Genomic DNA, 25,369 nt, shown 5'->3' with positions numbered 1-25,369 from the left:
CAGCTGCATGTGGCTCCCAGGGCCACTTCTGTGGTCCACGGGGCCCTCCAGGTGTCAAAAGGCGTTTAAAAAATTGTTTGCTCCAAAATGCCCTTCAAATGCTTTCTAGGAGTACGCAGGGCCTCTCCACAATCTTTAGAGGCAGCCTGGGCACCCATTGGTCAAAAAACATTTCTGTAGTTTTTCAAAAAAATATTTTGCCCCAAAATTTATCTAGTAGCAGGGGCTGAATTTTGATCAAATTTTGTATACACACACACATGCACACACTGTGGTGGTTAGAATGACCTCTGTTCCTTTTATGAGCCCCCCCCCCCAATAGTTTAGAAAAGAAATAACTACTTGGGACAAGACCTGCTCAATTTTATATTTCATTTCTGTCCAGCATATACACTTTTAATTTAGAACTGGGCACAGTTTATTTTTTTTAAAAAAACTAATATTGTTAAATGTATAAAACATGACTACAAAGAACAAAACATGTCTCTTTCTCCAACTAGCAGAAATGCTCCATAAATTCAATGAGCATCCACCATAAAACAGACTTTACCTTCTTTTGTTGGAGATGCAGAAGCCAACACAAAAGCCCATTTTGTGACTGAGGCAGTACCACGAGGCACAACATTATTCCAGTAAGTACCTAGAGAATAAAACAGAAATAGTATTTCCTGACATTATTGGCTGCCTCTTTTCCAGAACAGAGAGGGAAAATATGGACATCAAAATGAAGAGCGATATAAACATTCTTCATGTATAGCAGTTTTCCCTTGAACAGCACAACTGCCAAACCAGGTGACCAGTGACGTATTTCTAAGAATGCAAATATAGGTCTCTGTGGATGTTTCTGAGAAATATCTAACAGTTACAAATGCATATATATTGAATATATATGCTCATCCACACCATCATATTTCCCATTTGTATATATAATTTTGAGAACTGGACAGTAAAGAAAGCTGATAGGAAGAAAATCAACTACAGTACGCCCTTGCTTTACGTGGGGGATCCGTTCTGGACTTCCCCGCGTAAAGCAAATTACGCGTATGCTTGAGCCACATTTAAATGAATGGGACTTGTGTACATGGCGAAACAGCGGCGCACGCCCCCCCGTTAGTCCCTATGAGACGCACCGCCCCTTCCTCCCCATGTGGCTTTCAGCATATGCTGAAAGCCACGTAAAGCACACCCGCGTATGAACCGGGCGCACTGTAATTTGAAATGCAGTGCTGGGAAAAAAATGCTATGGATATCATGGATTGCAAAAAAGACAAATTAAGGGGTTCTAAAGTAAATCAAGCCTGAACTCTCACTATAAGACAAAATGACCAAACTGACTGTTATACTGGGGAAGTGTCATGAGAAAACAGGACTAATTGGGAAAAAAATAATTGTTGGTAAAGTGAGGGAGTAGGAAAAGAGGAAGACCACATTACAAGTGGATGGACTCCATCAAGGAAGCCACAGCCCTAAGTATGCAAGACCTGAGCAGGACTGCTGATGAGATGTTATGTTGGAGACCTCAAATTCATATTGTCAGCAGTTAATAACAAAAGAAACAAACAAATGGAAACATATCTCTGTGTAAATGCACAAAAGCCATCTGATTTTGACACTGCAAGTGGATTCCAGAAAAAAGAAAAAGAAAAGAAAAATGTTCCTACCTACTAGGCTTCCCTTTGCTACATGAAACTCATTCTTCCCAGAAGAGATCCAGACACCACCACTGTTGACTGCAAGTAGGCTTGGCTGACACTGTAATGGCTGGGACCAGAAAGTCATCCGGAGTTTGTCTGCTACTTTCTCAACAGGGGCCTGGGCTGCTGTGGCTACTGTTTGGGTTGCCTGGATTATAGTCTGGAAAAGACTGCTCTGGTCAAACACGACATAATCTGTAATGCTCACCTGAAAGAGAAATATATATCTATAAGGACCAATTCAATTTTAAAGAATGTCATGACTTGCCTTCCTAGATCAGACAATAGTCTCTCTCTAGTCCAGTCATTTTCAACCTAGTGCTCTCAAGATGTGTTGTGCTGCACTACAACTCTCAGAATTCCCCAGTTACATCTTAGCAGCAGCAAGTCCTATCAAGGACCATGTTGGCTGCTACATTCTAGGAGTTGTAGGGAAACACATCTCAAGGGCATCAGCTTAGGGAAAGCTAGACTAACCCAGCATCCTCTTTCCAACCACAGGGAGTCTTCTACCATTCATATTCTTTGGAGACATAACAAGGAGGCTAAATCTAATTCTTCAGTGAAAATTAATAGCATTTTATGTGTTTTATTTTTGGTGGGTTGTGGATTCATTTACACTGGGTTCATCTACATTGTAGAAATAACGCAGTTTGAAACCACTTTAACTGCCATGGCTCCATCCTACAGAATCCTGGGAACTCTAGTTTTGTGAGGCACCAAAACTCTTTGGCAGAGACAGCTAAAGACCTTGTAAAACTTCAAATCCCAGGATTGCCTTATGATGGATACCACTTACAGTGGTGTCAAACGTGAAAACGGAGGGGGGGACTGTGTGTATGCATATCTATATATATAGATAGATAGATATTGAGGTTTGTGTATCAGAAAGAAAGAAAGAAAGAAAGAAACCAGCAAAGCTCCACAATGAACAATGTGGTACATTAACAAAAACATTTAAGAGGCTCTGAAATACTTCAGCAAAGGACTTCAAAATAACTGGTTCTTTGAGAACAAGCAAAAAGGCAGTTGATTGGACAGAAACTGGATGTTGCCATACATGCTGCTTTTGTGGGAAAGACTACACAAAATTATATATTAAGGAAATTTTAATGTCACCAAATAAAGTATTTTAGCTTCTTCCTTTTATTGTTTTAAGTATTCTCACAAATTTACAGAGTACTTTCCTCAGTCCAGCTGAGGAAAGAGCGAAATATTATTCCACTGAGAGAAGCATCAGAATCCCTCATACATGACTGGGAATGAAATTATAAGGGGTACAGCCCAAGAACCTGAAACTGAGTGCACGGTATTGAGTGATGATTAGGCATTTTTAAGCCACATTTCTGGGAAGTTCCCACAAGGATCCTTCCAGAAAAACTAACAAAATACCATGGGTAAGCCAGGATTAATGAACAGATGAGGTTGCCCAATACTGTGTCAATATCAAAGGCTAGCCAAAGGCACAGGTAAATGAGAAGGCATCCCTCTATTTCATATTTAATATCCAACTGGACAGCCAGTTAATTTGTCTTCATCACTGCTGACAGGATAGCAATCTCCAACATACTTGAAGACAGTCAGCTAGTATAGGTGCAGGGCAGTCTGCTTAATACAATCTTCTACCCCAAAGCACAGTTGCTGCCTCCTCATACCTTCTGCCTGAGATGAATGCCTCACTCTGGCTAATGACTGGATAGAGCTTGGTTGAAGCACAACTTCACTAGGGCAGTATTTGATGGATGACAGCTCTCCATGTCTTGTGCAGATGTCTTTCTCAGAAAGATTCTGGGACTCGTTGCTGAATAATAAATCCAGGATCTTATGCATGCAATACACATGCTTTATTAAAAAGCTAAGGGCCCTCTGCATTTACTGAAAGCAGAATAAAGTATGCCTACTTGCCACCAGTGGTTATCATCCCCTTGTGGTTTCTTGGAAGCAACACCTGTCCTGAACCACAAATTTCCATGGATGTCTAGAACCCATATGGTCTGCTGGTCTCCAAGAGTTACACACACTGGCTCTAGAGCTTGCATTTCACTGTGGAAAAAGGCACAAAATTCATAATATGTTAGCTGACAAATGTGAAAAAATACAGCCTGTAGCATGTCTAGTTAACTTTCCTTTTAAACTCCTCAATGAATGAAAGACAAAACTATGACAGTATAAATTGATTGTTTTACCACTGGACACACGTCAACTAGGTTTTACTGCAAAAGGACAAATGGAATTTGTAAATGATAAACTGTATCTATGGGACAATTTTGACAACTGTTGCTCACCCATGTCAATGATTGCCTGAAAGATGTCCAAGCAAATCCTAGGGCAAAGCATGTATAAGGAACTGCTAGCCTTAACATTTTAAACATATAAAATTCAAAAGCAATCTGATAAAGAGCCACAAGTACAAACAGCCTTGCAATCTTTACCAATAGCATGAAGTTGAAGGCTTTCTTGACAAAGAAAACTGCTCAATTTTGTACAGCTTCGATATGAAGCACAGTTAGCTTTGGGGGAGCAGAATTTGTATTTGCCTGGATGTGGGACCATAACCAATTCATTTATCATATGCAGCACCGATTATGTTGATATAAATTAAAGCAATATTTAAGAGATGTTCAGAGGAACATAAATACTCAGCTACATTAAGCTCATCCCAGGCTTGTGCAATACTAAATGCCAACCTGATACATGGGCATTCCACCCTCTTATGTGTAGTTTCAAAATAGAACGTAGAAGGTCAATGAAACTTACTGCCCTGGTTTGGAAAGCAGCCTTCTCACATGATGCACTATGCTCTCTATAAACAAGTGCAAGATCAGCCTAAGATGATGAAAAACCGAACAGTTGCAAAACCATGAGGAATGATTACAGAACATGTCTACTGATTAAATATTGGTTACCTGATAATATCACATTTCCACTGCTCTCCTTCAGGACAGAAGCTGCTCACACCTTCACGAAATAGAAGTGCACGTTGTTCAGTCAATGCCCAGACAACATTATTCCTGGCCGTAACCTGTGACAGTGGATATGGACAATCCACCTTTACTGCTCTGGCACAGGGACGATCCACACTCAGGCCTTCAAGTAAAATACAGAGCAGCAATTATGTGCATCACTTCATGGGTTTCTGTTTCATTTTTGTCAGTATAATGCTCCCTTTTAAGGTTCATTTTAAAACATGCTTTCCATGATGCTTGGGATTTGATGCAAGAAGTAAGGGTGTCTGTCTGATCTTCCATTTATACTTTGCCCATACTGGTAACTCAGTGTTCTTCTATGCCCTATGATAACAATGGGTTGACTACAGCTATTTAAACTGCTTTTTTTCAATTTGTTCTCCTAGGACTCTCTGAGCTCTAGTCCTTTAACAAGGTACCACAAGACGAAAATGATACCTATATATAGTTGCTCATTAATAAAGAAAGTGGCACAATGTGTAATCTATAACTTTAGCCATGCCCAGAGTTTAAGATGTGTTTCATGGAATGATTGTATTCTTCTTGTAGTTCTTATAGAACATAAAGAGTACAATAATCCCTCAGGGGAGAGAACAGCACATGAAAAAGAAATTCATATCCTATTCACCAGTATGCTATGACATAACCTGTAATGGGAAATACAAGGGTTACCTTGCACAAAGAGTTTGCACAAAGGATTACTTCTGCATCACTATTCAGCTACACTCAACTCTTATATTTAAAGAGGTAAGGGGAGTCTGGGAACTAATTGGCTAATTTACATGCTTGTAGTTGCAAACTTGTAGACTTTGATCCCCCTTCCCTCTCTGTTGAACAGTGTGGAATCTTGCTGTAGTTCTTCTTGCTTGTGTCATCTTCTTTAGTTCAGCTCTTTGTTTTAAAACAGTGATTCCCAAACTCTGGGTCTCCAGCTGTTTTGGACTTCAGCCCCTTGAGCCTCAGCAATCTTGGCCAATGGTCTGGGATTCTGGGAGCTGAAGTCCAAAACATCTGGAAGGCTAGAGTTTGGGCTCAAACAAGCCAGGACCACAGCGATTGCATAGCCCGCTCCCAAAGCAGGCCGCTGCCACAGGACCCAAACCACGCTACCAGGAGCTGCATTTGCTCCAGTCCAAAGGACTGGAGTGTGGCATCAGAGAGACTTTGGTCCGCTTTGGGGGAGTGCGTCAGATAAATGCCATGTTCCCAAAGCAGCCAGAAGCGACCTCATTTAGTCCATCTGTTCCTGGGAGACCACCCCTCCCAGGGAAAAGACTGGCTGTTCAATCCCCATGAAAAGGATTTCAACATCATAATAAAACGCACAAGAGAGAAATATCAAAAAAGGCACATCAGTATTCATATTTCATGTAAATGAAAGTACATGCCAATACAATATGGAAGAAAGATGTTGAGAGTGCAAAATTTCCTTTGAGGTAACTGTTTGCTTTTCTTGGGTCTTCCCATTGTGAAACCCTCAAGGATCTGCTGATGAGCTGCAGGACTACGTAGACCACAATATGAAAACAAAGATAAAAACCAAACACAGCTCTAGACAGAAGAAGAAGAGCAACTAACTTCAATACCTGTCTGCAGATACAGGTCACCATTTGTTCGAATAATCCAGGCAGTGTCATCACTCAAAGATACAAATGCTGTTTGAGGTAAAGCTTCATACCAGTGACGTTTGCCTTTTATTGTTACTTTTCCACAGGCAAAGGCTTTGTTGGTTTTTTGTTCAACTTTCCAGAGAAGAGCCCCTAAGGAAGAAACCTCACATTAATGAGATGAACCACATTTAATGCAAGATAAACACCTGTCTAACTTTTCACATGCTTCATTTTTGCTCACTCTTTGCAGTTGTTTGACAGCCCTCTAGAAATTTCTACCTTTGTAGAAGAAAGAATGCATACATGGCCATGTAGTTAAAAAGAATAGTCACAACACAGGTTCAGGAGCCAGAAAAGAAGACAGGAGCTTCAAAAGCCCTATTCAAAACAAGAAAAAGTAACCCAGAATTCCCAAAAATCATTCATGTGAACAAAATCTCACCTCCCAGCAAAATTCAGGTATCAAAACATTGCTAAGTGATCTATGTTGCCACTCAGCTCTCTTGCCCACACAGCTCTTTGCTGCAACAAACAGATATAATAAGCACAAGAAAGAACCTACAAAATGCATGTACTGTTCCTCTTCCTTCCAAATCCCTTTTCCTTTTGTGTCATGTTTTTTACACTATAAGCCTTGTTGAGGGCACGGGCTCTTTCAATTATTAAGCTCTGAAAACTATTCTGGAGGTTTTTTAGAGCGGAGAGTGAGATACAAATGCTTCAGATGCATCACCTACTGCAACAGCTATTGTGTCATACTCTTGTTGTTATTTTATTCAAGTGCAAAATGTGAACTACCCAAGGCTACATGGAAAAATATATATGCAATGCTACTGATTATGACTGGTGTACACATGCTTAAAATGTATATTATGAATGCTGTTAAAATTCCAAGTTTACACTAGTTTAGATATGAGGATTTTGTGGATATTAGACATAGTTTTAGATAAGAAACAACACTTATACCATCATAAAAATGAGCAGTAAACATTTTCCTAAAATGTGTCAGGCTGCAGGAATGTGTGTTGATGTACACACATACATATGCATACAAGGGTCTCTCCACATGCAAACTTTTTTCTCACAGAACTCCAAAATGTCAGAGAAGGGCTATTTTTCCTCACCATACTTTTATTCTATGAGAGAACACTGAAGCACATAATCTAACTGTTCCATCAGCAGCCTGAAGCATTCCAGTCCAGGAAAATTGTTTCTATGAGAGACACCCTGAAACCTCATTACATTCAATCTACTGTATCATTTTAAAAATTTTATGTGGCCCTCCACATTGGCAGCTTTAACTTTTGCAGATTTGATTATTTGCAGTTTTGATTAGTATGTTCTCTCTAGGAATCTCTGGGTCCTCCAGCACAACTCTGCCAATGGTTGACCATGGAGTTGTGCTGGGGAACTTAAAAGTTCCTAGAGAAAACACTTCTCTGGACTTTTGAAGGTTCTCCAGCATGATCCTATGATTCACTTCTGGCAAATGTTGACCACAGAGTTGCACTGGAGGACCTGGAGGTTCCTAGAGAGGTGTTCTCTCGGGTAAAAAGAATAGTATTTTTTATTTTCAGTTTTTCCATATTCACGGAGGTCCTTCACCCCTTACCTCAGCAAATGTGGAGGGACCACTTTACTTCATTCTGAGTACAGACACCTATATCAGACAGTAGGTTTACCATGAAGTGTATTCATTGGGCTTCCGCATTTTGTAAAGTGCTCATTATTCACAGCAAGGAGTCAGGCACTTATCTGCTCCAAGAATTACTTCTGTACATATATATCAATAATAAAGACAGAATTTAACCAAGCAAAGAACAGCAGTGAATTTTCCACAGGTTTTCTAACCAAGTACAGAAAGAAATGGAAGACTAAACCAACCTGAAGGAGAGACCGCCACCTGCTGGACATTATCTTCAAATCTCTGCCAACGCAGACCAGCACTAGGTAAAGCACTACAGTACAGGCCACCTTTGTAATCCAGGCACCAAATGTATTTATCAGAGACAACCAGGCTCAGTATTCCATAGCCAGGACCTGCGTAGCCCATCCAGCTTTCTGCAAACTAAAGACTGGAGAGTTAGAACAGGATGAGGTATCTTTGTTGGTATAAGAAAGCTAGCAAATGTTGATGTCACAGAACAAAAGTTTTATTACTGTAGTATTAAGTGGTTTATGTCCAGCAGGCAATGTCCTCATAGGACCCATGTCCCCACTGCAAAATGAAACGAAGTGACTAGAAGTTCACTTTCCATTTGCACCTCCCCTTTTGGGGATGAAAAGTAATGTATAGGGCATACATTATTTTAAAAGAGAATATCACTTCTTGAGGCTTCTAGGAGTAGCAACTCTTTTGGTAGTATTTCCCCCAACATAGTTTCAGTGAGGGGGACAGTGTCCCGAGAGGCTACAAAAATGAACGTGACCTGCCCCTGGATTTTGTTTAATAAAGGGCAGCTGTTTGATCGCTATACAATTACAAAAAAACATCAGCTGACTCTTGGTAATTTCTAGCAATGTTATGAACCATAAGATTTACTACCCACCCTGCTATCTGTTTCAATAGTCATGAATTCTCAAGGATTTTTAGAAAACCCCAACACTAGATGAACAGTATAAATTCTACCATACAGTTTGACAGCTCTATCATAATTGTGAGAATCTCAATTTAAGAGTAAGCTTCTGATAACAGTTATTTTAGTCAAGTTTCAAAAATGAGAAATTGTATAATAAAATAAAAATTAACTAGTGAAGGGAAAGGGATAACTGCTTTTCCCACCCTAAGTATCCAGCCACCCTGCCAAGGCATATGCCCTCCAGTGCCCAGGGCTATCTTGCACTTCAGGCAAAACAAATTCTAGGAGACAGAGTTGGTGTTTCCAGTTACAGGGTTTTTTGTTGTTGTTGTTTTAAATTGCAGCTTCTGGTCTATCAGCACTCAGCTGGGATGCTCTTGGATCATTTAACAGTTCTGAGCAGATTGGCTCCAACATTTCCTGATGCCAAGAGGCAAATATCTTTTTATTTAAACAGGAATTTGGCAATTAAATGTTTGTGCAGAAAAGCTTTTTAAAGGGGTAGGATGTGTGTTTTTATTGTTCTGTTTTTTAAAAAAGTGATTTTCAAGCTACTTGAAATTAGTGATGTTTGAACAGGGTAACCTATTTAATTTTTAAAACTTTTTATCATCAGGGTTTTAGCTGTACTTTGTTTTCATCTTTGTTGTAAACTGCCTTGCATCCCATTCTGAATAAAAAGGTATGACAGAAATATAAATAAAATAAAAATAATATCCCAAACAATGTGCTTCAACTAAAAGATGTAATAAAAAAAACAACACATGGGTTCAATCAGGAAAAGAGCAACCTCAAACCTATTCATACACAGAGGCTTACTTGCCTCTCTCCTTCTGAAGCCCCCTTGCACTCTCCTGCAAAAGCCACTTCTAAGGTTTGAAGTGGTCCTTTGGGGAGAGTATAGATATGTCATAGGTGTGGGCTTAGGAAGGAGAAATAGTGGAATCTGCTTTGGGGAAAGTAAAGAGGCTAATCTTAGTGCAAGTGCCTCCCTCAACCATGCTGAAGATCCTCTGGTGAAATTGCAATGGTATGTTCAAAACATACCTGATCCGACTTTAAAAGTACCCCTTCCTCCATGTTTGTCCTGTTGAGGATTTTGTCCTGTGGAGGAAGACAAGCCCTCATTTCTGTCACACTTGTCTCTGAAGAGGAGTAAGGCAAGCCATGCCCATAGATATCCTCTTCATCACTCGACACAGATTTCTCAGTTCTAACATCATGTGTGTCACTGATCCATTTGTGGGCAGAATGAGTGTTAGACGCTGCTTGAAATGTCTCAGTCAAGTCCTGCTGAGGAAGCACACACTCTTGAGGACACATTTCTTTTTCAGAAAGGATATGAGGAAGACTGTTATTACTGGGGGCAATGATGTCCCTTAGAGGCTCCTGCTGCTTCTGCTCTGGGTTATTTTCTATACCTACAACCCAACCAAATGACCCATCCTCAGCATTAAAGGTCGCTTGCACATTTGCAGACATTCCTTTCTCAGAGCTTGTCTCTTCTAGAGACTCTAATTTATCTGAAGTGTTCTCCATGTTATGTGGGAGAGGAACATGTGCTTCCTTTTGGGACGGCAGTTCTAAGATGGCTTTGGTTTGTTCAGATTGCAGGGAGTTCCAATTATATTCAGCATCATCACAGCCTAGTTGGTCTCCTGTGAGAAGTGAGGGGGAATCAGATGTTGAGAAGTCCATGGTCGGCAATGTGCCCAATGCACTTTCATTGTTAGAAAGTTCTAGCAATTCAGTTGCACCATTGTCCTCAGGTGTAAGAGCAGCTACTGACTCTGGAGACTGAAGAACACTGAATGTTTCAGAGCCATTTTCTTCCTGCAACACATTCTGGGATTCTGTACTAAATACACTTTCCTGGTCCATAGAACTCATGCTTAAGCGGTCTGTGATGCTGCCCATCAGACTAGAATTAATGGAGAATGAGTCCACATTTAGAAGTGGAGAACTATCACTGAAGCCTTGATACTCGTAGCATGGTGTGCTTTCCAGAGAACTAGGATTTCTTCTGATTCCATTTTCTACATTCATATGTATTTGGGGAAAGAAAAAAGGAAGTTTGTTAATGGAAGAAATACCATTTTATGGTCAAGTGAAAGCAAGGAACAATTTCATTTTTCAGTTTCATCCAATCTATAGTGGAGTGTTTAGAGTGCCTAAACCACATAATCAAAAACAAGCCGAATAATAAAACCATTACAATAATTACTGAAGAACAATTTAATCAATTAAACCATTAGTGTCAATAATAAATAAACATTAAAACGATTTTAAAAGCCAGTTTGAAGAGGAATTTCATATCCTTCCTGAAAGCACTGAGTGTGGGAACTTCCAGTGTGCAATGGAAGTAAACAAGAAAAAACCTTTCTTGGGTGACTGTCCAGTGGGCATCTGCAGATGTTGGTGGTGGAAAGTTGTCCCAAGCCAGAAAATGGCATAGGCCACCCTTTGCTAACCCTTGATAGATATTAAACATGCATGACAAAATGGAATCCTGTGAATCATGACATGAAAAAGGCTGCAGTGTCCACCACTCATCCCACAACACAACTTTCTGGATACAACCTGAGAGAAAAGATCAGCATCACTCCAATACAACACTCCCAACAATCAGTCCAGCAAAGCTGCCCAGAAGGATACCATGTTTTGTAGTGCTGAAATCCACCAAATCATATAAGAGAACTGATAGGGCCATATTTGTCCAATCCAGTCCCCAGTGTAGGTCATAGAATCATAGAGTTGGAAGAGACCACAAGGGCCATCCAGTCCAACCCCCTGCCATGCAGGAAATCCAAATCAAAGAATCCCCGACAGATGGCCATCCAGACTCTGCTTAAAGACCTCCAAAGAAGGAAACTCCACTACACTCCGAGGGAGTGTGTTCCACTGTTGAACAGCCCTTACTGTCAGGAAGTTCTTCCTAATGTTGAGGCAGAATATCTTTTCTTGTAGCTTGCATCCATTGTTCCGGATCCTGTTCTCTGGAGCAGCAGAAAACAAACTTGTTCCCTCCTCAATGTGACACCCCTTCAAATATTTAAACAGGGCTATCATATCACCTCTTAATCTTCTTTTCTCCAGGCTAAACATCCCCAGCTCCCTAAGTCGTTCCTCATAGGGCATGGTTTCCCAACCAAAGTTGTCTCAGTCCCATACTCTGGTCAAAAGCTCAATTGAAATGGGTTCAGAAAATAAACGCCACCCAGAAGTGCCTGGAATTATAGGACTGCCACCATCTAAAACACCTTAGTCAAGCATGGTGTATTCAAAACTGACCTATAATTTCTAACTATTGTTTGGCTGAAGGTCGGTTTCTTTAATAAAGATTGGTTTCTTTAATAAAAGTCATGGCTGCTTCCTTTTAAGAGAAGGAAAAACCCTTCATATAAAGAACCACTAAATCATTTCTCTCAACCACAGGCATCACTCCCACTTTAGCAGATTTAATCAGCCAGGAATAAACAGGATCAAGTAGTGTGGCATAGTGGTTTGAGTGTTGGACTACAACTAGGGTTCGATTTCCAGCTCGGCCATGAAACCTACTGGGTGGCTTTGGGCAAGTCACATGCTCTCAGCCTCAGGGGAAGGCATGGGCAAGGCTTCTCTGAACAAATCTTACCAACAAAACACCATGACAGGGTCATGTTTGGGTTGCAATAAGTCAGAAACGACTTGCAAGCACACACACACCATAAACACACACACACACATATGGTGGCTGTCTCTACTTCAAACACTCTTGTCTATAGCCTTGTCCAGTTATTATCTGGAGGGATGGTGTCCCTTAGAGGTTCCTGTTGCTTCTGCTCTGGGTTGTTTTCTGTATCTGCCATCCCAAAAAGTAGCCATCCTCAGCATTAGAAGTTGCCTGCACATTTACAGACATATCTTCCTCAGAGCTTGTCTCTGGAAGAGATCTCATATAATAAGGACAAGCAGTCAGCTAGGTACACCAGTCTGAACTTGCCACAATATCAGAATCCAAGTTATTTCACAAATTCTGTCTGCAAGTCATGCAGCACATATATTATTTGCAGACTCAACTGCTTCCATAAAATGCTAGTAATGATATGAAACATCCAATTCCCATTCTCTTTAACAGGGCACGTTTTCCAATATCTTAGACACATACCTTCTTTAGATCTGCTACTTTTGACATGGTCTTTTAAACCAGAAATCCCAGGCATCCAAAATGGGAGTTTCAACATGATTGGTGCGCTTTGCCACTGAGCAACAATACGCCCAACTAGATTGGCTGGAGTGTTACATTAGCTAAGATGGCATTCTGAGGCAGTTAAGAGACTGACTTGTAAACAATTAGGTTCTCTTGTTTGGAACTCACTTCTGCCACAGCCTCACTAAGTGGACTGTGTGGAAAGCCTCAAACTTTCACATCAGCAATATGGACACAACAACTTTGGCCTATATTACAAGACTTCTGTAAAGATTACAACACTAGGATATATATGTGAAGCACTGTGTATTTTCTAAAGCAGTCCTACTGAAACTGGTGATCTATAGACCAATGCCAGCCCACACTAAGTTTCCAAGAAAGAAAGAAACAAATGGGCACAAATATGGTGCCGATCCCTGGCACAATGGGGAAATAGCTCTCTGGTCCCCCACACGAGACAGCTTAACAGAAGAACTGCTTGACAGTACTATATAAATCTTGTTGTTGCTGTTGTTCCCATCATTATTGACAGTGAAACAGAATATTCATCTTTTCAGAATACTTGACACTGCATTGCAGGACACAGTCTTTCATATTTTTTGTCTGAAGACAGTGTTCTACTGTAAATCAGTACTGGACTCACTGAATAAACCACAGGTGTCATGGAGGCCCCATGTACCAAAAATCACAGCTATTTAAGGCTGCAATTCAGTATGGCTCAATATAGCATAATAGTTCCATACGCAGACCTACCCTGGGCTGAGCTATGTACCAACTCCCAGGCTTACCATAAAGCCTCTGAACCCCTCTAGCACAGCCATGTGGATCAGGTAGTATCAGAGAAGCATATGGCTATATTCCTAGCAGTGCTGGGATCTGTAGTGTCCTCTAATCCTGCCATTTCCCATAAGACCCATGAACAGCTGTGGGGGAGATGTTCAGAAACTGTACAGCAAGTTTGAATGCTTTGGGCACTGTGGAGGAAGGAAAGGACTATCAACCTCTACAGCACCCAAAAATTGACAGATGTAAAGGAAACCTAAGTGTGTTTACATCTCTAACAGGATACCAGCCTAAATACTGTAATTCAAAAGAGCCAACCAGTTAAAAGTTTCACTAACCAATTAAGTGAGATCTGTTCGTTGTTTTAAATTAATCCAGCTCTACTGATGTAAATAGGATTAACACAGCTTGAATGAAGTAAACACCAGGATCCAAAGAGTGAAAGTAGGTATCTGTGCAAACAAACAGATTCTCTGAACAAAACCAAACTCCTTCACTCTTATTCTCCATGATAAATGTACAGATTATAGCAATTCTAAACAAAAACATTAACGAGAAATATTGGGCCAGAAATTTTTTTAAAGCTCCATGCAGAACGATAACACCCAAACGCACTATTTACCTGGTCTTCTCTTCTTCTTCTTTTTCACTTTGATTGGTTTGACAATCAGTTCCTGGTTGAAGTCTTCAGAACTAATCAAGCTGAACCGCTGTGAAGGAAGTTGACCTTCCCTGTGTATTTCTGAGGAAGTCTGATCCCCACCAGTCAAGAAAATAGAGCTGCTGTCCACAGAATTCACAGAACTGCTCCTACTTCTTGATTCGCTTGCTACCGAGTAGCCCCTTCTTCTTGGGTCAATGCTCAAGTCTCTTAGTCCATCAAAGCTCTGCGAGCGAATTTTTTCGGTTACCAATGCTACATCCAGATCAGATTTACCTATGGTGCCATTTTTGTCCCCAGGAGTTTGAGGTGAAGTGGAACCACTTAGTATTTGGTTGGTTCCTGGAGAAGGATTGGATGGCATCGATTCAATTACGGAATGTGGGCTCTGTATCTTAGGGCTCAAATCCGATAATGGGCTCATCAACTTTGAACTTATATCTGAAATGGAAGATGTAAGATTGTAAAAATAAGATGCCAATTAACTGCTCTTAATGTCAGACAGGAAAATACTAAGAGGAAATGTGATAAACTTTCACAGAGCATCTGAGGAAGTAAACCAAGTCTACAAAAGCCTATGCTACAACTTACTTCACACAGTTAGCTGTCTTGTGTCCCTATATTGGGAAAAAGGCGGGATATAAGAAAACAACAACAACAACAACAGGTGCTACAAGATCCTTTTGCATCATGAAGGACTGGTTATATCAGCATCTATTTTTGTTATTAATTGCCCTCGAGTTCAGCATCTACTAGTCAACAGAATGTATGTATTTGGTAGCAGGATTCTTCTGCATATCAGGTGTTGGGGCAGAAACATCAATGAAAATTAGTCTTTATTCTTTCATTGTAATACAGTTTTCCAGAGCTTTTTGTGTTATATTTTAGGACTACAATCAGAATCATTGGCCAGGCTGGCTGGGAGGTGATCCAGAAGCAGTGATCAAAGAAAGTAACTTTCTCAAGCTCTGAATCTTATTAGCCACTGCTGGAAGAGGGCACTGGACCACATAAACCTGTGGCCACCTTGGAGGGAGCTCAATATTTGCATACCTTCTGAAGAAAAAAAGGGTACTTTGATGTATGTTTCTTTACAATCAATATTGACAGTAATAAGAAACGTGGTAACAATAAAGAACCAATATGTCATTAAAACATAACAAACTCCCCTTTGTGTTGCTCCATCTGACACAAAAATCTGGGCAATTTGAATTGCACTCCATTACTTAAATGTTTGGAAAAATTGTTCTGTCTAATCCAGGAATAATTCATAGTGTTATTTGGATGGATCTGGCATAACTACTAAGCAGCGAACAAAGTCTATTTCACATTAATGCATGACTGGCTCCACTGCTTTATTTCAGTGGGAGCTGTGTCCTTTTAAAGGAATATCTGATTATAGAGAAAAACAGGAAAACAGAAGCATGTTGTTTCTCCATAACGTATTGCTGGGCTATATAAGGCTATTAGGATGGCATCCTGTTGGACAGCAGCATGTGGTTCCACTCCAGTGAATCTTTCCATCAACAAATGCTTTTGGGAACACGCAATAGGATGAGTGGTAATAAACAGAGCCTGAAAAAAACATTTGTTTGGTTTTAAATTCAAGAATCTCTCAGCCAGTATCACCACCAGCCATGGTGACTGGTATGTGTGTGTTTAGGAACCGTAGTCCAAAAGGTAACTCTTCTGACCTCTATTCACTACTTATCCCAAGACAACAAGAGATCAATTTGTGTGTCAGAAATCCAGGTTACAATTCACTATCAGAAGTCATTATCTGAGTAACAGATAATTTTGGGCAGCACTGTTCTGAATTTTAGCTTGGTCAGTGGCCATGATGGTCACTGTACTGGGGAAATTGTAGTCCAAAAAAGTAATTTTTCCAAGTTCTGCTGGGAAAGTTTAACCCATTCCACCCATAAATCACTGGAATCAAGCCACTGCCCGCCTCTTAAAATTCACTGAGAATTACAACTTGCTTGCCAAGAGACAAATATAACACAAAACATTATACAGTGGGCCCTTGGTATCTGCTGGGTTTGATTCCAGGGCCCTCCATGGACACCAAAATCCATGGAGCTCAAGTCCCATTATATACAATAATGAAGTAAAATAGTGTCCCTTATATAAAATGGCAAAATCGAGGTTTTCTTTTTGCAATTAGAAAAAAATATTTTCAAGTCATGGACAGTTGAATCCATCCAAAATCCATGGATACAGAGAGTCAACTGTATACTCCTTTGTCAGCCTGATCAAATTCAGCACATGCAAGAAACAGAGGACAATGGGGGCCCTGTTTGCTAAATGGTGAACCTATCACCATATGAACGAGAAAGTCAACGGGTGAAATTGAATCCACTTAAAGTATACAAGATCACTCACAATACATCAGTTACTTTACATATGGTATAAACTTAGCATGCTAATATATGCAAACCTGTTGACATAAGTCCTTCAGGTCTGCTTGAGATTCTAATGATATCTCTGTCTCCCTTTAAAAGAAAAATCTCATTTTCAGTACAGGACACGGACACAATATCGCCAGACCCTTCCAAACTGCCAATCATTGTCTGTGAAAACAAAAAATGTTAAAGGTAAGCTGTGAATATGCCAAGAAGTGCTTTAGGATGCAAATAACATGTTGGAGTTCTTATTGTATTTTTGCCAAGCAATGTTACACAAGTAGCAAAATGACATGACTAAACTACTGAAAGAATTAATATGAGACACGATTTATGGAAATCTTGGCTAAGAGCATGAAATAGAAATGCATTATAAAATGCTTCATAGTTTAGCTCTCTTGTGATAATAATTCATAGCATGAGAAATGCAATTTCAGACTACATTCACAGACATTTCCAAGTCCTAAAGTAGCATACACTGGCAATTCTTAACAAGTCTGTTAAGAAGGGGTGGGGGAAGGAACATTGCTACATTTTTGGAGTATGGTGACTAGTGAGACATGTAAGTAATACAGGACAAACCCTGTATCCATGGGGGATATGTTCCCAGACTTAACACAGACAGCAAAAATTGCAGATAAGGGTGAACCTTATACTTACAGCACACGTTGACCATAGACTCATGCTGGAGGAGCTCCAGATGTCTAGATAAACCTTTTTATTTTTACAGATGCAAGTAAGTGAAATTGTGGTTTCCAGCCCCGTGGATATGGAGGTCATGCTGTAGCCATTACTTGTGCTTTATAGAGTGGAGAAAGTAAACTCTTCATGTGTGGTACAGTAGTTTGAGCATTGGACTACGACTCTGGAGACCAAGGTTCAAATCCCCATTTAGCCATGGAAACCCACTGGGTGACCTTGGGAAGTCATTTTCTCAGCTACAGAGAAAAGCAATGGCAAACCTCCACTGAATAAATTTTAACAATAAAACCCCATTATAAGGTTGCCTTAGGGTAATCACAAATAAAAAACACTTGAAGGCACATGATAAGAACAAATTATTGCTGTTTGTTATTGATATGTGAAACTGTGTGAAAGAAAACTGGTAGCACTTTTAATTTCCTTCTCATGTGAATATGTAAGAGTGTGTATGTGTGTATGTATGGCAAAACTTCCAGTCCTCTTCCTCCACTCTATAAAGCACAAGTAATTAAGCTCTTCAGAGAGCCTTAGAAGTGTCATCTTGGTACAGTCTTCACAGCCTATTGATGTGGTCCCAGAGTGTTATAGCAGCATAAAGTCAGGCAGAAAGTGCATAACATTCCTGCTCAGAAGCAGCTATGAAACCAAGAATCGGGAACTTCTTTCAGCCTACTGTATGAACTGAATTTCAGGTAACTCCCCCCAGGGTTATGGAGTCAGAGTCAGAAGCAATTATGGGTGGAGTTGGTAGAAATGTACTGACTCCAGCTTCAAAATAAAATATATATAATATTATTATAATATATGGTAAATATCATGTTATATTTTATTCTAAATCAAATAAATAAATTTTGTGTTCTATCAGTCTAAGCATCTGATGAGTCACATGGTAATGACTTGTGCTACCATTCTACTACATTAAGTTTGTTATTATTATTTATTATATATTTGATTTATGAAGGCCTTGGAGTCAGACTTGGAATCAGATAGTAGAAAAATAGGGGAACTCAGATCGAAGCTTTGGCATATTGACTTGAAAGCCCTTGTTCTCATGGTCTGCATTCCAATGGTAGGCACAGTAAAAGAGCGGGGCCAAAAATACCACAATATTTTAGCTTAAAGCTCTACTGCCAGTAATTAAGCCTCAGGAGAGACAGTTAAATTTTTTAGAACAAGAGAAAGGAATACAAAACCTTAGAAACCAATCAGATGAGATGCTACAAAGAAGGGGATATGACTACTAGTGGAAGCCTATACTGGAAACTCAGGAGGACAAGTTTGGGCCACAATGCTTGCAGTCCTCAACCCCTATTTAAAAGCATATATTTAGATCAAGATGCAAAAAGCAGCATGTTGCAGTACCAAAACCTTTTCACAGAACAGATGGATCTAAAAGTATTCTTTAGATCAGTGCTACTCAAAGTAGAGAACCACTGACCAGTGCCAGCACAAGAACCATTGACTGCCAGTCTGTGGTGAATTTTCAGCAAACTATGAAAAAATGGTAATGATATACAGAACTATGATACTGATCCCTGTTGCATTGGGAAAATAATTGCTGGTCTGCTAAATCAACTAGCTAGAGAAGCACTTTCTTAGATCACAAATATGTAACAACTGCAGAAAAACACTCCATTGGGATGGTCTTCAAATGCAAAGAACCAAACACTCCTCTGTTGGCTTTACTCACCTGGTTTACTGTGTCTAATAAATAGATACTATATTCATTCCAGCTCAACACCCAGCCTTCCTGGAAAAAACAGGAAATGAGTCCAAGCTGCCTCTCTGGGAAACTATAGCTATTCTTGTTTAATAGTTCCATTCGAGGATAGAGTTCAAAAGGCTTCATTCCAGCTGCAAATACATCTTTCAAAATAAACGTAGCCTGAACAGTCCCATGGACATCTGATTTCCAAAGACGAATCCCAGGTCTTCCAGCAAATAGTGTTAAATCACTTCGTTTACATAGGCCAGGTATAAAACACGCTCCAAATTTGCCGGTACTAAAATTTAAAAGCAATAAATAAATAAATAATCAAAATCAAACTCCACGTTTGAGCAAATAATGCTTTGACAATATTAAACAAGTGGGGAAAAGGTGTAAATCTGACTGCTAATCTCAAATAAAGGAGACTCATTATATCAAGTTAACATTTATATAAACTACATTAAATCAAAAGGTCAACTATTAGGACTAATAATTCGATTTCAGCTATGTTTTCTATGCTACAAATAAATAATTTGTAATTAAGAATCTGGAAATATGAGAATGAAATATACAGTATAACCAGGGATCCCACTAATACACCAGAGATTTTTCCAGTTTTCCCATTCTTGTGATAGTCCCTTGTGCTACTGCCTCTACCAACGCTCAAACTGCTCCCCAGGTTCAGGAGATTTTTTGGAGAACAGTAAAATGCATCATGAAAATGAATGACTGCCATATGCAAATGTTAGACATTTGAAAATGAGAAAAAGAACAAAAAAACAGTATTTTCAATCCTGTTAATATCAAAGTGTTTATAATATAAAGCAAACAGGAGGGATTTGCAATTTTGGCGTAAGTTGTTTTCCTTATTTTGCAGAATTTGTTTTTACACAGCATAACTTGCTGCTATGAACACAGCAAAGTGTCAAACAGTTGCAATCTGCATTGGTAGAGGGATTTGCCCCGATGAAATCACGGATATTCACAGTATGTTGCATATAATTTTTCTCCTTCTTTTGCTAAATATTTGAAGAGGTTAGGGGCAAAAAAGGGGAAATAAAGGGAGCAAGATACATAAATGAAGTGGCAAATTAAGAGACTAATGTCTTAGCTCTCAACAACTAGTTGTTTCATATGTTTTAAATTAAGGAAGAACATTTCATTTCATACTAATTAAAGAAATAAAACCAGAAACAGTACTTGAAGGTATCTGTTTTGCCTCTTTTATTAACAGCTACAGAGAAGAACAGTTCCTTATAAAGTATGTTAAAAAAATATGTAAGGAACTCCAACAAATCATGCCAAATTTAACAGTTACTTTTTCCTGGGTTGGGTTCCAACTTGTTTGACAGACTTTTCTTCAGTATAAAAAAGTAGACTTCGTTGTAATGTGGAGACAAGTAGTACTTTCTGGCTGTAGTCCAGCTGCACAATTGAACATGGTTCTTCCAATACCAAACTGGAGGTGCAAAGTCCCTAGAGAGACAGAACATGGGTGGAGGTCATCATGACTTTTCCAGGTAAGAACTTGTCTACATTAAAACTCGCTAGGGGCCCATACTAGCTTTGTTAAAACTGGTTCAAGTAGCAACTGGCCATCTGACAAGGACTCACTAGAATTCACGTCACATAGTTCATGCCATACGAGGACAAAAATATACTTCTTTTCCAGGAGAATCAAAGCTATAGAGCAGAAAGACAGGAAATACTCAAAATTACTTGTTAACCCCAAGTATGAACAGAGATGTAGACCTAAACTTTGCAAATCCACCACCACTACTCCTCAGTAACTTGAGTAAATATATGCACTGGGGGTGAGGAAGAACAAGATCCTACATCCAGGTTGAGTAATATAAATGCACAAGGAGTTTTGTATTACTGACATTACGCAAACCTTGTGTTGAATGGCAACATAGGCTGCATCAGCACTTCGGAAATAATGCAGATTGACACCACTTTAACTGCCATTGCTCAATGCTATGGAATCTTGGAATTTCTAGTTTGTTGTAGCACCAGGGCTCTCTGACAGAGGCTATGTATCACAAAAGTACAATGCCCAGAACTCCATAGCATTGAGCCATGGCAGTTAAAAGAGTGTCAAATTGCATTACTTCTGCAGTGTGGATGCAGCTATAGTGCCACGGGACCAAGACACCAAACATACAACTGAAAAGATTACCACATGTAAAATACATACCAATGTATAACATGGTTTCTGCAATGTTGAAATGAGTGCAGCGGTTCCATATTCTACAGGTGGGATTGGCTCCTCAATAAATGCTGTATCACTATCGTAAGACTTTTACATCCGTTACATACTTATGGCAAGCTAGCTCTCTCATTTATGTTCCATTAATAACTTTCTGCCAATAGGTCAGGTTTTTCTTCTTGTCAAACACTACTAGAACCTACGGTCTTCCAGTGGAGCTGAATGGTGGGATTCAGGACAAACAAAAGGAACTATTTTTCACACAACCCATATTGAATCTATGGAAATCATTTCCTCAACAGGTGATGATGACCTGTAACTTAGAGGTTTTATAGGGAAACCTATAGTGTTATCCACCCTATGTTTATCAATTGATACTAGTCACAATGGCTAGATATTACATCTACAATGGCCTGTTACAGACAGCCAAAATAAAGCTGCTTCAAGTCACAGTGGAGGTATGGTGTTTCAATGATGCATGCGTCCTAAGAGTCCAGAAGTCACACCAAAGCCACGCTCCAGTCCTAAGAACTGGAGCGTGGCTTTGGTGTGGCTTCTGGACTCTTAGGATGCATGCATCATTGAAACACCATACCTCCACTGTGACTCAAAGCAGCTTTATTTTGGCTGTCTGTAACAGGCCAATGTGTCTGAATACCAACTGCAAAGAAAAATTAAAAACAAGAGAGGGTTACTTTCCTCATGTCTTCCTTGTAAGCCTTTAACAAGCATTTGGACACCCACCATGGGAAACAAATGCTAGACTACAAAGGTCTTTGGCCTTATCCCAAAGGTTTATTCTTATTTACAGTATTTATTTTTAATGGGAAGGTGCAGGATGAGGAGCCCATGTCCCTAGTATCAAGTTTTCATTCTGGACAACCAGCAATTTACCTTATCTAGATCCAAAGCAGAATAAACTATTTTTCCTCTGTCATCTCCAGAGAACAATTTCATTCCATTAGGACTCCATGCCAAGGCTGTGATGCTGCTTTTGTGGAAACCAGAAACATTAAATCTCCGAAGCTGCAAACAAATACACCACATGAACATACAAAGGAGACAGAGGGGGAAAGGGAAGACATACAGTGAGTTGATTCATTGGGCCAGCTTAGACATTGGCACATTTCCCTATCAGTCAGACTATTTCATTTTCACACACATCAGAAATTTCACAGAAATGTGTTACCCAGACAAAGATGTCCTGTCTAATTACAACTTACAAGGACAAAAAGCCTAACATGATGAGTGTTTGCAAGGTGTTTCATTAAGTACAGCTTTTCTTGACTGTCATAGCTAAAGAACCAGACAATTTAATGGAATCTGTCTTGGACATCTCAGGGTTTTAATCAAGTTTGGCTCTTACTTGTTTATTTCTCCCAGGTAATGAAGAGACAAGCTGAAAGATAGCAATCTTGCCTGAAGCTGTCCCAACAGCAACCAGATCATCAAAGCAGCTCAGGAGTTTCACAACAGTAATAGACTCATTTTTCCCCTGATAAAACAAAAGCAAAACAGTAGAAGAAATAGTATGCCAATATTTGTAGATCATATGCTTGTTCCTTCTGGGTGTTTTTCTGACAGAGCTACTCATTTGTTAATTTATTTAGAGTCGTCCTTTCTTTGGCCATGCTTTACAGTTAGCTTTTTTTTAAAAAAAAATGCTTTATAGATAAATTACTGTCAGTACTATTAGAATTTATGTTTAAATAGCACATTTCAAAATTAATATTTTATCATAATAATAGCGGATACAATAGTCTATAAAGCATTTTTAAAAAGTCAATGGAAAGCATGAGCAAAGGAGTTAACATTTTAAAATGTTGACATTCAATTTTGTTTTGTAGGATTGTCATATCAGTGCTACTAGAGCCAGTTTTAGTTCACTGTGGTAGAAAAGTTTGATATTGTATTAATATTGATCCATTGTGTTAAGGAAAAAGCAACATGGGATATACAGTGAAAGAAATAAAACATGTATGTGAGAGTCAGCATGACTAAGCAAAAGCAATTAAGAAACCACACAGGTGTGAAAGGTAATGTAATTAGCAGTCCTAAATGCCAAGGACAGAAATGTAGAGGGTATAATTGAAAGCACCTGAGAATTGTTAAGTGGACAAGGTGAAATGATGAAATCATTAATTATGGGTTGAACCATGAGAACCAATCAAAATGGATGTACACGCCCACTGGGTGGAAACTGGCTAAGTGGGCGGTGTTTTACAATGGCTATAATAATTGCTATGATTCCCAATGTATTGTGTGGGTAGTTGTTGGAGTAGAGTGGAGTTTTGTGAATAGTTTGGAGATTGTGATTTGGAGGGCATTAGTATTTTGTATATAATAGAATAAAGTAGATCTTTTATATAAGACTACTGAGTTGTCTGGTGTCTTGAGGAAGATACAAGAGCCAGCAGAATCCTGAAGAAGTGTGAAGACTTCTGTGGAAGCAAGAGTGAGAAGGCTTGGAGAGTTTGTCAGGGTCTTCAGCCTATTCTCTGAAACTCTGCTGCTTTAGAGCAAAGCTTTAACCACTGGCCAAAACTGGTCAGCGCCGGTGCGTAACAAGGTGGTGAGTTAGAGCTAGAGGTGAAGAGCTACAACTCCCATCATCCCTGACAACGCTGTGGTTATTTTACTGTCTTCCTTAGGGGGAAAAGAATATAATTGAACTGTTTCATGTACTGATAGTTATCTTCTGTTATGCACTATTTACTTACTGAATTTGTATCAGAATCCAATCAACATAGTCTGTCAGTCTCTCATTCAGCAAAATATTAAAATACAGTAATTAAAATACAGCAGAGAATGGCTATAGTTACTGTGTGAATAGACTATTGCTTGCATAAAGGAATTTCCCTTCATCTCCTTCAGCCATAGTCCCTCTCCCCACAAAATATGCTCCAGGTGATCTCCCAAACCATTTTAGGAGTTCTGGATGGAGGTATAAGGGGGCTGGCAAGAGAAGATAACCTGTTTTACATGTTGTTTCTTGGACAGATTGTAGTGGATACAAACAGGGAGACAGAGAATGCAAACAATAAAACATAGTGTAAAAACTCTTCTGGCAGAAGAAATATAAAGCCAATCAAGAGCTCAAACCACAGAATAAAATAGAATCCAAGCACTGAAACCCCAAGAGTATTTGTTCTTAAAATGGAAGTTTGTTTTAAAAGCCTGAGTGACTGCAAGTCTTTACCTGACTCAACCTTTCTCTTCCCCCCCAGAAAAAAAAACTACTATAATGTATATCAGATAAGCTTCTCTTTGAAAGCTGTCTTATGAAGATTCTGCATGTCATCACTGAGAAGGCACTCTTCCTAGTGGCCTTCTCTTACTTCACTCAGTAGAAACACATGCAGCCTTCATTTAGTGGTCTTGATTCATCTGACAGGGACACATGGAAAAGTTCCTGTCAAGAGGATCTTAAAGATTGGATATATATGCATGGGAAAAGATTATTTTCCAGGTAGCCTAGTCCCATTTTTAAAAAGCTTTAAAGATTGAAACCTGCACTTTCAACTGGACCTGGAAATGGATTGAGATAGTATAGCTGATAAAGCATTGGTATAACAGACATGAACCACCTTGTCCCACATTTGAATCTCATAACAATCCAAGATCTGTGCAGACTATAAACCTGATCCTTTTAGGGAATAACCACCTTCCAAAATTGGTTGAATGCCACTCTTGCCTAGACTAATCCCCTACAAACACCACCTCCATCTTTTCTCGATGGAGTCTGTTTTTCATCATACACTGTCCATGATCCTAAACAATTCCTGATTCAGGGCACTCATGAACTTTCTTGCATCCAATAGAAAAGAGAGATCAAACTGGTTATTGTCAACATCCTGTGGAAC

General features: G+C 39.4%; 1 protein-coding gene across 5 annotated transcripts in view; it reads right to left on the bottom strand.

Annotated features, from left to right (window-relative positions):
* Positions 1–25,369, bottom strand: part of TECPR2 (tectonin beta-propeller repeat containing 2) — a 59,572-nt gene that overhangs the window by 27,916 nt on the left and 6,287 nt on the right. For all 5 annotated transcript variants that reach the window (XM_089522574.1, XM_089522573.1, XM_089522576.1 and 2 more), the window contains 13 exons: positions 22,873–23,001; positions 22,401–22,532; positions 20,616–20,773; positions 19,280–19,592; positions 16,923–17,055; positions 14,444–14,923; positions 9,897–10,885; positions 8,155–8,338; positions 6,247–6,420; positions 4,601–4,781; positions 3,596–3,737; positions 1,662–1,902; positions 551–640 (listed from right to left, as the gene is read on the bottom strand). In XM_089522574.1, the coding sequence (XP_089378700.1) occupies positions 551–640; positions 1,662–1,902; positions 3,596–3,737; positions 4,601–4,781; positions 6,247–6,420; positions 8,155–8,338; positions 9,897–10,885; positions 14,444–14,923; positions 16,923–17,055; positions 19,280–19,592; positions 20,616–20,773; positions 22,401–22,532; positions 22,873–23,001 (3,346 nt within the window). The remainder of the gene's footprint in view (positions 1–550; positions 641–1,661; positions 1,903–3,595; positions 3,738–4,600; positions 4,782–6,246; positions 6,421–8,154; positions 8,339–9,896; positions 10,886–14,443; positions 14,924–16,922; positions 17,056–19,279; positions 19,593–20,615; positions 20,774–22,400; positions 22,533–22,872; positions 23,002–25,369) is intronic.

The sequence above is a fragment of the Sceloporus occidentalis genome, unplaced genomic scaffold (assembly GCF_023333645.1).
Source record: "Sceloporus occidentalis isolate IW3139 unplaced genomic scaffold, rSceOcc1.0.p SCAF_4, whole genome shotgun sequence".
In the NCBI taxonomy this organism is placed as follows: Eukaryota; Metazoa; Chordata; class Lepidosauria; order Squamata; family Phrynosomatidae; genus Sceloporus; species Sceloporus occidentalis.
This window is presented reverse-complemented; position numbering and strand designations above follow the sequence as displayed.